The 14,705-nt window shown below is 44.3% G+C and overlaps 4 protein-coding genes across 4 annotated transcripts; 3 read left to right on the top strand and 1 right to left on the bottom strand.

The window, feature by feature from the left end:
• Nucleotides 1-1,603: 1,603 nt before the first annotated feature.
• GL218_09228 (Aflatoxin B1 aldehyde reductase member 3) lies at nucleotides 1,604-2,544 on the top strand (the record flags this gene model as incomplete). Its single annotated transcript, XM_033586055.1, has 3 exons — nucleotides 1,604-1,647; nucleotides 1,771-1,791; nucleotides 1,866-2,544. 3 exons carry the CDS (start codon nucleotides 1,604-1,606, stop codon nucleotides 2,542-2,544), a joined length of 744 nt encoding a protein of 247 aa, XP_033439811.1.
• Nucleotides 2,545-9,827: 7,283 nt separating this feature from the next.
• GL218_09227 (uncharacterized protein) lies at nucleotides 9,828-10,466 on the bottom strand (the record flags this gene model as incomplete). Its single annotated transcript, XM_033586054.1, has 1 exon — nucleotides 9,828-10,466. One exon carries the CDS (start codon nucleotides 10,464-10,466, stop codon nucleotides 9,828-9,830), a length of 639 nt encoding a protein of 212 aa, XP_033439850.1.
• A 1,258-nt stretch (nucleotides 10,467-11,724) lies between these two features.
• Nucleotides 11,725-12,565, top strand: GL218_09226 (Feruloyl esterase B; the record flags this gene model as incomplete). The annotated part of the gene is made up of 2 exons (XM_033586053.1): nucleotides 11,725-12,027; nucleotides 12,083-12,565. The coding sequence occupies 2 exons, from the start codon at nucleotides 11,725-11,727 to the stop codon at nucleotides 12,563-12,565; spliced, it is 786 nt and encodes a 261-aa protein (XP_033439851.1).
• Nucleotides 12,566-13,723: 1,158 nt separating this feature from the next.
• GL218_09225 (putative six-bladed beta-propeller-like protein) lies at nucleotides 13,724-14,362 on the top strand (the record flags this gene model as incomplete). The annotated part of the gene is made up of 1 exon (XM_033586052.1): nucleotides 13,724-14,362. One exon carries the CDS (start codon nucleotides 13,724-13,726, stop codon nucleotides 14,360-14,362), a length of 639 nt encoding a protein of 212 aa, XP_033439852.1.
• Between the last annotated feature and the right edge of the window lie 343 nt (nucleotides 14,363-14,705).

Below are 14,705 nucleotides of genomic sequence, written 5' to 3'. Positions count from 1 at the left end.
ACGGTATGGTACAAATATTTCGTCGATTCTTAGTAAAATATAAATAGTTCCGACATACCATACATGAAAATGCTCTACGGTATAACTGTTACTATAAAACTACCACGGCTTTCCAACTCTTATATAGACTTTGTTTGCTAAATGTCTTAACTAGGAGGTAGTATTATAGATTACAGATAACTACCCCAGTATAATAGTATTAGTTAGTCACTATCAAACAGCGCCGAACTCCACCCATAGGTACAGAAGGGCGTGAAGCCTACTTCCTACGTAACATCTGTCATGATATACTCCGATATCGAATATGTTTTTAAGCCGATCGCGGAAATCGCGGAATTGTGCCTCGGGTAGTTGCGGGTTAAAATAAGATACGGTATGTCTATGGTGGAAGAGAGTATATTTTCTTTATTCTTGGGTATCCAATTTTGATATCATTGAATCTTTGCTTTCCGTACGCGGCATGAGTCATTCTCCTTTTTCCCTTGGCCCTTTATTTGGTTATGGCTGTTATTATACTCACCAAGTCAGTTTATAGCCAAAGCTACAGATTGCTTATAAGTGGTTCTCAAGTGTAGATAGTAGTTAGCCAGGATTTAGTCTAAGGTATTACAACATTAAAACATAGACGAGATTATAATTTACCTAAGTAGCTTTAATATCGAATATTAACTTAGGTAGTTAAACTGTATTTTCTAGTGTTTCCTGCCTCTTTTTTAGATTCCCAACCCATATAATATTCATAATGACAGCCCCTGTAATTGCACTTTGCTCATCTGTAAATCCCTAGGTCGTAATTTTGTTACCTTTAATATTTTTATACTTAAGTTAGGTAGCTTACCTATATATTCTACCTTCAAGCAAACTATATCTACTCATACCTTTAGCGTCAGCTAATGTTATTCCAAGGTTCTCTACACGTGCTTATTTAGTTATGTATTATATGTTAATTGTAGGCAAATTTCCTCTCTAAATAACTCCTTGTCCATCGTAGTCCTCGGCAACTTGTATTAACTCTGCTATTTTCTAGGTTAAGAAGTTATAAGTTCCCCTCGAGCTAATACGGAATTGATCATATACTAGGTACTCATGCGCTTCTAATATCATTGGCAAATATTCCCCACTCGGGCAATATGCGTTGCCACGAAATATCTATAATAGTCCCGATCTCTCTGTATCGGTAATGCGGGGAGAAATGAATGCCGGATATAGTACAAGACTTGGGGGAGGGGGGATATTAGCCATAAACTATCTCGGTTATCTGTCTTGGATTCATCATAGCATCTGTCAATCTCAAGTAAACTTGCTTTTCTCGGTTTAAAATACTTTATCTTTTCTAACATAATTCCTTTTAATTTTCCAAATCGATTCTAAATGGCAGATCAAAGGAAGCCGCGGATAATCCTTGGCCTCATGGTCATTGGTCCCGAGGGAAGTCCCGGGGCACGTATGACGGATCCGGATGATTTCAAGAAGGCCCTGGACATCTTTCAAGAGCGAGGTTACCATGAGCTCGACACGGCACGCCTATATATCGGTGGGAAGCAGGAGGCATTTACAAGACACGCCGGTGGAAGGAGAGAGGCCTATCCATAGGCACAAAACTATGGCCGCTACCACCAGGATCGCACGAGCCAGAGGCATTAACAAGTGCATTCGATACTTGTCTAAAAGAGCTTGGGACAGATTCTGTAGATGTACGTGCACAGGAAATAAATCTCGCTATTGAGATAGGCTGAAGCAGCGTAATAAACGGTACTGACACAAACCTAGATTCTCTACCTTCATGCACCTGTAACGGAACTCTTTTATAAACAATACAGATTACGAGTTTCAAAACCCATGGGACCTGCTAACTGACACCTTAGGACCGATCTGTGCCTTTCGCAAAATACACTCGAAGCTATAGATAAACTGCATAAAGCTGGCAAGTTCTTGCGACTAGGTCTCAGTAACTATGCGTCTTTCGAGGTGGCCGAGATTGTGATGACGTGTAAACACAATGGATGGGTAAAGCCAACAGTGTACCAGGCCATATACAACTGCCTATTCCGGACTATTGAGGACGAATTGATTCCAACCTGCCGTCGTTATGGTATCGCCATCGATGTATATAGCCCGACTGGAGGCGGATTCCTCCTCGGCCGTATCACATCAAAGGATGACGATCCGAAGGAAGGAAGATACGCGGCAGGCCCGTTTCAGCATTTGACGCGAGGGCGGTACTTTAGAGACGGCATAATCAAGGGGGCACAGCTCATCCGTGAAGCTGCTGAGGCACGAGGGTTGAGTCCCTTGGAGGTAGCAATGCGCTGGTTGGTACACCACTCAATACTACAGGTTATCGAAGGGCAGGATGGGGTCGTGATTGGCTTCTCTAATCTACAGCAACTAAGGGACAATCTGGACTACAAGGGACCGTTAGACGCGGAGCTTCTTCAGGTACTACAGCGAGCATGGAAAGCAGCCAAAGGGGACATGGAGACATATTGGCAGCTACCAATGGTATACACGTACGACACGAAAGAAGTGCTTTTGGGTAAGTGAACAAGTGAAGCAGGCATATATTAGGACCTACCAGGTACTTAGACAAGGCAATATAGCGTAGCAGCCTACATTCATAGTTAAACTAGGTACCTACCTAGGTATCAACATTGAAGGGTAAAGTGTAGCAGCTTATAAGACCAGTATACTATTGTTTTCCAAGCCTCATTGTATGTTTCTTATAACTAAGGTTTCATCAAGTAAAGGAAATAAATTCACTGAGAAGCCATCATGTCACGTAAATTGGTGGATTACCTTGTTAGGGTTATGGGTTAATGTTTGGTGGGTATCTATTCCGTACCAGATACTCTTCTTTTTAGGTAGTTAGATACCGTACGCAATATCATTATCTCTTGTCTCAATAATACATAACTGTCCTTATAATAAATACCACTTATTACATGATCTCTATTTTATCTAAACTAACGGCTTATAGTGCCGGTAGCGGACACATCGGGAACCTGGTGATATCAGTGTCGGCGCCTGCAGCGCGCCCTTGATTGGCTTCACTTCGGCAATAGGGGCAGGTGGAAAGTGACGACTATATGGTGGGGTGTATTAGCAGATATATTGTTAATTTCAAACTAGAATCCTAGGAGAAAAAGAGAGGTAGGAATGAAGGACTTACGGTTAATGCTATTATAAGCTTGGGCGTCCTTAACTCAAATGTGACGAAACTTTTCCCAGCTTCTCACCATTGCCATTATGCATGAACTTTCTAACGGTGTCACAAGCAACATGAGCAGCCCCATAGCTTGGATAGCCATAAAACCGGTGCTAATTGCGCTAAACGCGATAGTTTTCAACCCATTCTGCACGGCAAGCTCCAGGCTCGATTTGTAACAACTGGAAGAGCAGCCTCGCTCTTAGCGGGGTTCGTATCGTCGTATACGGGACCGACAGTATGAATGACTTTTTTACAAGGAAGGTTATATGCATCGGTGATTAGATAAACCAGTATGGCAACACCAAGGTGCGACACTCATCACGTAGCTTCGGACCAGCAGCACGGTGGATAGCGCCATCACCACCACCGCCGAGTAGAGAGGTATTGGCAGCATTTACGATGCATCTACGGACAAAGTGGTGATATCGCCACGAAATAGACCAATGCGATCTTGTGCGCGAAGATGCGCCGTTAAGGGGAGGATCCTTCGGGGCTTCTAGTTTGCTGTTGCGATAAAGAAAGGTAAGAGAGCGGATATCCGACGCAGATATGTGAGCCATCCTGGCGACGATACGAAGCATTCGTGCGTTAAAATTTTACATGGTCGTAAGAGAGAAGTTGAGGTTGAAGATTGAAGATTGAAGATTGAAGATTAATGGTTTGATGATTGGTTGGAAGATGCGTAGAAGAGGTGCGGAAGCTAACCTTAGAGATGTGATGCATACATGTACCTAAGGTACATTTGTACTGATTGAATTACAGGTAGATGGTACCTAACATAGGACAACAAACTTTACATGATAGGAGTATCTACCTACACCTAGGTACAATCAATTGACTGAATTACCGTACAGGTAGGTGGTACCTAACCTAAGGTACTACATGTACCTAACATTACAATGACGTCTTCATATGTACCACCCTGCTCTCTGCTCTCTCTGCCCCTCCCCCGCGTACAAGTACTCAAGTATCTAAAAGATGGTCCCTTAGGTAATGCTAACATCAATGGAAGTTGGACTTATTAGACTTAGACTCAAACTTATACATGGTAATAATACGTTGACCTTTATAAGATATGATCCGGATGCGTCCCACGTCTGCTTTGTGGACAAAAACTTTCTTTTATAGAAGAAAAGTAAATATTGAAAGCAAAATGTCGAAAACAATTATAGAAAACAACTATCTAAAACAATTACAATATAGCCAAGATGGACGGACTCAGTTCCCTCAGTCCATGGTCAACATATCGTCAACATATCGTCAATCTTTAAACTACTTATGTGTTAGACAATTACCAATTTGACCGCACGTGTATTCCTACACAAATATTCTCCCCCGTATAGCATATCTAACTATATCGTTCCGAAGAGATTCCTACTACCTAGCACAATGTCGGGTTGGAATCCAAATTGGCCCAACCCTCCCAACCCTCCTAACCCACCTAGCCCTCCTAACCCTCCTAGCCCTCCTAACCCTCCTAGCCCTCCCGTCCAGCCCCCCCAGCCCCCCCAATCCCCTCAAGTTAACCCTCAAGTTAACCCCCAAGATAATCAAGATCTATCTTACGATCCATTTCCACCCCCATTTCCAGCTCCGTTTCAATATCCGTTTCCAAAGTCTGTCCCATATAACCCCGGCGATCCAATTTCGGGTGGAATCCCAACACCCCCTCAGGTTCCACCAGCTCTGGTTCCACCTCTGCACTTTATACCTCCGGAACATCGACCACCTGCGTCTCAACTTCCAACTGCAACTCCACCTTTATATCAGACAATACCTCATTTCTATCATTTGGACGTACTTCGACCTGAATCCATACCAGCTGACCTCACCAGACCTTTATCGTCATTGGCAAGAAAGCATGGCATCGCTCAACATCCCCTTTACCGCCTAAATCACCCTGACGGCCTAGCTCACTCCGGCCTAAGTCCAGTATTTCCTAGCACGCTACCCCCGGGAAAGGCTGATCCGATACCAAAACCAAATCTTGAGGAATTAGACAGACTTTTCAGGGGAGAGAGGGAACAACTCCTTTGGTCCAATTCCGGCGTCAAGACTTGGAGGCTAGAAGCCCTTAATGATGGACTTGTTTGCGGATGGCCATCCGCAGAAGACCGCTTGAAGAGCAACTGGGATCAATGGGAAGCCTTCAAGACCAACCTGAACGTCGTGGACGAGAGCCAGTGGCTTTCGTGTTTTCGGAAAGAATTCTGGTTTGATTCAAGACACAATGTTTTAAATGCGTTACGTGAACCTGTTCCAGGCCTCAATGTGTGGCCTGATGAAACGTGGTACTCAGTTGACAACCCTATAATTTGGGAATATACCAGTTACGCTATAGAAACCTTCACCCGTGTTATAGGGCTATTATGTGAAGAACAGAATGGATGGCATGTAGCCCCCTTGTTTACATTATATTATCTTATTTTCAACCTGGCTATTGGCGAGCTGGTAGCTAACATTCAATCAAGGCTCGATGCTTTATTATTCACAAGCCCAATACCTATAGGAAACAATCCCAAATACCAATTTCCTGACAATGTTAGGGCTTACAAAACGAAATTCGTTAGCCGTCCAAGGGAACAGAGGGCGTCCGCTGCTGAAATGTTCCAAGCAATCGAAGATCTGACAAGGGGGAGAGTTGTCCTTACCTTCGGCGACGAGACAACTATAGTTGCGCCGGCCCAGGCTACCACATCAAGATTCCGTAATCAACCCAAGGCAATGGGAAGAGCAATTATGTCTTTCAACGTCCGTTATGCCTTACGAACCCTACTTGAAATGGAGACATCGGTTCCCGAAAGATGCAGGCAATTAATCACTTATACCAGTCTTGTACGAGACCTTTTTCCTACAGTGCTGTGGAATTTATAACTAATCACTCTCTTAATTTCGTAGATGCTGCACGAGTTTGCGGTGAGTCTCAAGTCTATTTTCTCGACCCCTCACCCCGCCCCCCTTTTTTTTTAGAAGGCAGTAGAGACTGAATAAGACGAGTAGCACGCGATGTGGATGTGTCGATTTCCCAAAGGTCCTTCGGATGACGAACCGGTAAGATACATTTTGCTGAATATTTCGTATTATTGGGAAGCTTACTTTCCGTTCTACTAGTTCTTTGAAGACGAATGGATCGCAGAGTTGGGCCACTCATTCACGAAACAATTGTGGGGTGGCACGATACAACCTAGCCCAACCCAAAAATTTGTACGCGGGAGACATAGGGGCTTCATAACCTTTCATATACTTGAATTATTCCCCAGTCTTGATTTTGTTGCAGAAGAAAGAGATTATGATAAAAATGTTTACGAAATGTTCAAGAGAGGTGAACGAACAGGTTTTCATTTCTTGCTACCTGCCGCGTGGGCCTCGGCTATCATGTGTGAAGAATTCTGGACCTATATCATACCCCAGCGCGGCAGTATTGCACTTCAGGCACCACTACTGTTTGGCATGGGAACTTTCAATTCCGCAGTATATGAGGCCCGTAGAATACAGAACCCGGAATTCTGGACTCCCGAGCTAAGAGGAGTTTATGAGTCGGCTATGACGCGATGGACAGACGTAGGAGCGCGTATGTCACTCGCAAGACATGATTGGTTCGACGAAGAGTATAAGAAATGGAAAAATTTGACCTGGTCTAATACGTGGTTGGTCGCCCAGATTGAACATTTCACTTACCACCACGCGAATCGGAATTTAGCTAGTTGTCGAGAGATATCAAAGAAAGTCATACGAGGCACAAGGCCGCCGTATGGATATTTCCCAACCAGTTTTACGGGCGTCGCCTATTTAACAGGTTTACTTATGTTATTATCTCGTACGTCAGCCTGCCTATCACTCTCTATCCCCAATCCCTCCAATTAAGTTGAATAGTATATTGCCTTTCTCAAGACCACAGAACTCCTCCCATATCCTTATCCGGATTTTACTAACTCTCAAATAACACAGTTCCTAGAGAACCTATGGGTGATCTATTAAAGCCAATGATGCCGAGTCAGGTCTTTTACTACCCAAGTCGTGCAGCGGTACCTAGGTTTAAGTCTCTATTGCCTGGGTGGAATGAACCTTATTGGGGACCTTCAAATCCCATGGATTATATCCCACCAAACGTTGTTGAACCATTTAAAGATTATACAAGTTTCCCCGATAACATAAAGCAAATTAGTGATACTCTTGTATACTTTGAGTTCGAAATAGGCGCCCCACTGTAAGTTATATAAATCTCCATACCAATAGCTATATCTCCTAGAGCCGTCTCTCTAATAAAAAACTTCCAAATATAGAGGATGGTTAGTAACCATTGTCGACTGTTTTACTCAACTACACGTGGAACGCGACTCGAACCCAGACCCTAGCTGGGGAAGCTTCTCTTTCAAGACACCTCCATACGACCCGGGGTGGGTTAGAGCAAGAGAAAAGAACCAACCATTCTCCAGACCAGTAAATCTTCGATATAAGGCTATTGTGCCTTGGCAACTTGCAAACCTTCCTCAGCCACGATGGTCCCCACCACCTAGTCCATATCTACTCCCAACCAAATGGCCAGCAGGGAATTACAGGCGCTTCCTTGGCTACACAGCCCAGAATACACGCGTGAAGAGAGAATATCCTCAACACTTGTATATCGGTGATGTAGCAAATCATAGGGTCCTCAATGATGCCTGGGTCGTTGAATCAGACGGAAACGATGGGTTTGATGTATTCGATATCACTAGTAAGTTAACCCTGACCCTTCCCCTAGTTCTAACCCTGACTGCTAACTAATGTTCTAGGTGAATTAAGAAGTCTAGGTGCTACGGAAACTGATTATGGCGCCATGGTAGTGATTGGGCCTCAAGGTCCGGCATTGAATCAAGATGCAAGATCGGACGTAGTTCGTGCAAAATTCAACACCAGTATCAAACCGATTGGCAAGTTGATGTTACGAAGGTGTATAGAGGAGGTCGCAGAATGTGATGGCCAGAATGGGCGACCTGCTTGGACCAGCTGGGGCCCACTTGTCTTCGACATAACCAGTGAGTTATAGATATCATATTTAGGAGCAGAGCTATGCTGACTTTTCGCAAGACTTCCCTACCCGGTTATCGAAGAAAAAGAGGGGTTAATCGAGAGTTCTGGTGGCCCATTGTCCAAAGATCTGACAAGATCAGAATATGAAACAAACCAGCTACTGGAGCGTCTAGTCCCCTATACCTGCGCGCATCTCCACGTACCACAACCAGTACGGAATATGAGGTATTTTACACCGGAAATGCTACGGTGGTATGATAATCCCTCTCATGGGGTCTACATTGCACTAGGAAATGCGGTCTACGATATTTCGGGTCAGTTATTCTTCGTTGTAAAGGGCTCTAACGAGTTCGATACTGATATCATTTAGACTATATACGTTTTCACCCCGGAGGTTCCCAATTGTTCATCCACTGCACGGGACTCGACGCTACTCAACAATTCCTGCAGTATCACCAACCTGAGATGATGAATGTTAGTAACTACCGGATATATTCATTTTTCACTCGATGGCCGGAATAGACTTGGACAGTATTATATATATCTACTCCAATCACAGAAGTTCGCCTATAACTCCTATGTGCCGTTAGCTAATCTCCAATTTATATAGTCTTACCAATTTATGCAAGTCGGCTACCTCGTCCCAGAGTGTAATTGGGAACATTTGCAAGATAATCATGTCGTTGTCCATAATTGGGTGTTTAATATAAGCTGTAAGACCCCCCCCCCCTGAATCCTTAATCGCGTCAAATCGCTAATTTACTATGCATTAAAGCGCTTCAACAAGAGGATCCAAATCTCTTCAATTCTCTCCGTACATTTATCCGCCGAGATACTACAGTCGCCGTAACTGGCGACGATAACGACGCCGCGGCATTAATTAAGTTATTTATCCATAAACAACATCTCATCGTTGCAGGTTTAGCGAAGCAGGAACTATTGGATATACCGTTGTGGGAGTTTTTTAAACACAACCACCATGAGAGCGTCCAGGGCGCGTGGGTTGCTGTTGAAGGCTACGTCTACAACGTTGGGGGTATGTTCACTACGCTACGAATTTTTATTCGCCTAGGTTCATAATAAACTAACTCATTCTCAGATCTCATGAAGTATCCCGACTACTACTATTATAAACTAGAATTCAATTGGGCTGGAAAAGTGTTGAGTAATCCTGATTTAGCTCAATGGTTAACGACAAACTACCGATCTCGGTGTATAGGTAGGCTTGTCGAGGGACCTATCTTGCCAGAACCAGAAATAGAACCGGATTTGACCCCGGAAGCTCCTAGAGGAATCGTAGATCTGATTGTAGAAAGAAGAGAGGGTATAAATGAGTAAAATAGTCGAGGAATTTAAAGACAGAATTCAATTTATATATAGATTAGGTACCTAGGTATTTAGTAAATCAACCTAATATTGAAATAATCATCAAAGCCCTTATATCATCCTACTCGCTCTAGTAAGGCAGCCTTACGCAGTCGTAACTTTCATTTTGACCGATCTAATAAGGGAAGTCCTGCTCCGACCCTATGAATTATTTTCTTCGAGGCACGAATACTTGTTAAGAAACATCTCCCAAAGGTGATTGTGATATTGATATGAAGTCATTTCATTCTACTCCCTGGGCCTTTCTAAACCCGTCTTGGAACTCAGTGGCAGTAGTGACATATCCCCTTGTGTTAAGGATCTTATTAATCATAATATCATGGACAGCCTCATCTGGATCCGCACAGCCATTTGAGATGACTGTAGTAACGTATTCGGCGTCGGTAGCTGCAACCGCAGTCCTCATCACGCACCCGGATGTGCTTAGGCCGGTAAGGACTAGCGATTTGATGCCATTCTGCCTTAGGAATTCGTCTAGACCAGGGGATCGAAGAGCAGAAACATGACCGGGCTTGCGGGTAAATGTGACATCGTCGCTGCCACCTTCTGATAGTTCGATAGCCTCTTCGCCGCCGCTTGACCTCGCGCTCGCGATCGTTTCCATAAGCTTATCGGCGCCCCGACAAGTCTCAAACGTCGATGTGTTTAAATCTATCAGGGCATGGATTACCTGGATGCCTTGCGACTTTGCCCAAGCCCTCATACCAGCTGCTACACGAAGAGCCATAATAGCCTTCGGCCCGCCGGCTTTTTGGACAATAATGGAGTGGAAGTCGAGAAGAAGTAAGGCTGTCTGGGAAGGTCCATAATAACTAGGTGTGGTTGGATCTGTCTTGTCGAATATAGCGGAAGGACCTGACATGGTTGGTGATGAAAAGTTAGGAAAGGTTGATAAACTTGTGACTTCTTACAAGCAGCTTTAGCAATAATGCAGTTCTAAAAATCGATGAGATAACTAATGATATTTTTAATTGATTGATTCGAATCAGCAGACATTTATCTGTCTATGGCTTTGCCGACGCCGGCTCCGGTATCTAGTAACTGTATGCCCGAATTCGCTTCCGAAATCACAAACTACCCGGACCTGATATCTGGATAATGTACTTAGGTAGGTAAGAAAAGTTATCGACGAACTCGATATAACCAAGGAAAATCTAACGAATGTTTAAATAAGTGATCGTTTACCAAAAAGTTGTAAAATGAATTTTCGGGATCAGCAATTGCCATAGCCTTTCTTGAATTAACAATTATTATATCCCCATTTACTACTATCCGCACATTGTTAAGTATAAGCTTGTTACCTTACCATCAGATACTAGTGAGACCTGCGTTGTAAGTCTAACAGCCTTCTTATAAACGTGATAACTTATTAGACGCGATAGTAATGAGGATAGGGGTTATAAGAGATTGCTGCATAAGTCTTCGCAAGTGTTGAGTCATTGCTTGGCTTGAAAGTGTTTAATTAGAAACAATACCTGATGAGGGCTTTGAGGGTAACTATTTATGACATATTTATTGTATGCTTGTCTATACACACTATATATGAAATCTTTCGTGGCGTCATCAATCATATAAGAATAACTTGTTATCGTCTTAAATGCCGTCTTACCCCTGAGTAGGTGCTGGCCTCCACATTCAGTAGGCGGTGCCGAACTTCGCTTTGTAGTCGTAAGCAACTGGAATGGTGGCTGAGACCGCCTAGGTTGTCTGGGTGTCGGAAGCATTTATGGAACATACAAGGATCACACATATGATCGTCATATATAGTGCGTATTCAGCAGTTCAAAATAGAAACATCCCTCCATCGCTTGATCAACAAAATCTTATTTTATCCTAATGCGGTTCCACCCTTGGCTCAATTAGTACCTGGCTCCAGTGCCATGATACCCGCTTGCCGTCCTCGTAACCGAATAACTGGGGAAGATGCCCGATGGTGATAGGCTGGTTCTCCGGCGAAATGAACTTGTCGTGCTATGTATCATGTACCACATCACACCGTCAGCAGCGTCGTAAAAAGCTACAAACCCTTGAGGCTTGCTGACTTCGCCGGTATATATAAAGTGCACGGCAGTACTCGATAGAGTTGGCACATCTTTAGTTTAGGTCATCAAACTTACACCATGTTCTCTCCTTCGCTTGCTTCTCTCGCTCTCATCTCCCTCGCCAACACGGCATGGGGACAAGCCGCTGGCTGTGGCCAGAAACCGTCTTTCACACCCGGCGACTTTAAAAACTTCACTGCCCCGGGGGATCGCGAGTATCGCGTGTGGTTACCGGCAAACTACGACTCTAGCAAAGCGACGCCGCTTATTCTTAGCTACCATGGTGCCAACAGGGTTATATCACGCCAAGTTGAATTAGATAAGTTAACCGATCCGTTCTTCAACAAGGACCATATCGTGGTATACTTGCAAGGTCTAGAGGTGAGTCACCATAACATACCAATCGCACAGGTACGTGTTATTAATATCTGAATAGGTTAGCCGACCTGGCCACACGGAATGGGAGGGAGCTCCAGACTGTAAATCCGACGACATCGGGTTCACAAACAACGTTCTCGACGCTGTTAGCAAGGAGCTATGTGTGGATGAAAAGCGCATATATGCGACAGGTAAATCCCAAGGTGGAGGTTTCGTCGGTCGTCTTGCATGTGACTCGGGTCTTTCGAAGAGAATCGCGGCGTTCGCCCCGGTCTCGGGAGCTTATTACATCAAGGAAATCGACAATGAAGCGGACTGCCACCCGGAGACCGTCGAGGTGCCTTGCGACGCGGGTCGTTCTAATATCCCAATCCTAGCTTTCCACGGCGGCGCCGATACCACGATTAGGTACAACGGAGACTTCCGGTCGGGAGCCTGCCTGCCGGCTGTCAGTTCCTGGGCGAAGCAATGGGCAGCGAGAGATAACTTGGACCAGACGCCGGATAACACGACAATTGCCAAGTCGGGAGAACGGTGTTAAAATGAGCTACGGAGGCGGTTTAGTCTCGCTGGTGTATGACGGTGACAACATTGGCCATGACTGGCCGTCTACTCAGACGAACGCGGATAACGATGGAAATGTAGCGGCTTTCGATGCCAGCACGGAGATTATGGAGTTCTTCCGAAGCCACAAGTTATCTTAAACTATTCTGTCGTATTCTATTCGATGATACCTAGACATAGACTTGGTTACCTATTATCATATAATCACTAGAAAATAGACTTGTTAGCTATAACTAGCTTTATATCCATATAACTTTGCTGCTTTGACTAGCGTTTCTTTGTGACTGAACCCGATTCAGGAGTCTACGTTGTCAGCTCCCACCCGCAAAAGGATAAGACGTAGATACCTCGGTGCAGCATGTAAGCTATTTATATTGACACTATTAAGGACATCTCTGAGCCACGCTGAAATAGTGTTAAGCAATATATGTATTTGGTATTGGTTGTAGCGTAATTTGTAATAAGATTGATTATACAATCATCCATCGTCGTCCGTCGTATAGCGGAAGCCCCCGGATTTAACGGACCTAAACTTGAAAGATTACAATGTGGCACAGGTTACATAACCCCGGCATAGTTGATTCTAAGCAACCTGTTGTAGCTAGTATGATACTAAGAATATAACTATCGGATCCCGGGAGCCCTCGGGACGGAGATCGCGCTTCGTCCGTAGGCAAGGCTTGTCTTGTATAACGAACTGGGCTAAAAACTGTAGAGAAGACTGTAGAGATAGCTAAAATTACTATCCACTGCTAGGTGTAATATCTGCTGCTGGTTATGATGATTATATAGAGTTACGGGGCGGTTAGACATTTGCCAAATTGTAATAATACAGAACACATAGGTGGTGAATGTGTATCCCTTTCTCTGAGTTGGAATGGGGGAGTGGCCATCTTTTACGACACAGTTGTTCTCCGCCGCCATATCCTGGTAAAACCGACAACACAACGAGACTTGGCTCGCGGACTTAACTATAGGATTGATAATCAAGATAAATCGTATTAAAGCTACTCATAGTCTAACGTATCAACTGCTCTTCATGCTCTGCGTTTTTCGCTTCATAATCACCTAGGAGAAAACTATAGGAGAGTAGTCGTTACTTTAACCCCTTAATACTGTTCTTCGACGAATAAAAATGGCCTCAAAGCTCATACGTCTGATCGGGCTCATAGGAGCTTTTGCCCCCGCCTTAGGGGTCTCTATTAAAGGACTTCGTCAGATATCCCCTCCGTTATCGTCGAGAATCATCGCCAGGATGAATCAATCTGATGCCTTCGTCGAAAATATTGCTGTCCGCAGTAACGGTGACCTTGTCGTGACGCTCCTTAATCCGTCGGCCTCGGTCTATACAGTGAAGGAGCCATATACTGATTATCCGATTATGTCCCTCGTTCACACATTTGACGGTGCCAACGGTACAATTGGGATTTCCGAGACGAGTCCCGATACGTTCGTCGTCGTAGCGGCACTCATCCAGGACGCTGCGAGGCCCCTGCCGAATACAACGTCGCTATGGGAACTGAAGCTAGGCGACGGAGATCAGCAGGCTACTGCTCGTAGAATGGTCCACATTCCCGAAGCAGGCTTAATAAACGGGATCATCTCCGTACCGGACAGCGACTCTATCATCTTGGCTGCGGATAGCCAACTTGGTGTTATTTTCCGAGTTGACGTCGCAACTAGCGAATACGAAGTTATACTTGATACCCCCGAGCTGAAATTTACTCCCGGGGCAAGTATCCAACTCGGTGTCAATGGCTTAAAGGGTATGTGAAAAAAATACCCGTGTAATGCTGATACCTGAACTTTCCATTCCTCTATTGTCGAGACTCGTCCTTCTATAGTAGCTAACAGTTAATAGTAAGCAAATAATATCTCTTAAATATTCCACCGGGTTTACCCTATGCTTAGATGTCTTAAGTCTAAGTCTACCAACCTTTTTAGGAATGTTTAAGGTCTAACATATATTGGTTACTAGATTCGTGACGGATATGTGTATTTGTCTAACTCGAATCTATTCTCGATTTATCGCTTCCAGATTGACGAGAAAGGATATCCTATACAGGGCGCCGCGGTTGAGAAAGTCGTCACGGTTGAAGGCGTTTCGTTTGTGGATG

Source organism: Daldinia childiae, assembly GCF_008694065.1.
Source record: "Daldinia childiae strain JS-1345 chromosome Unknown Scaffold17, whole genome shotgun sequence".
Lineage (NCBI taxonomy): Eukaryota > Fungi > Ascomycota > Sordariomycetes > Xylariales > Hypoxylaceae > Daldinia > Daldinia childiae.
This window is presented reverse-complemented; position numbering and strand designations above follow the sequence as displayed.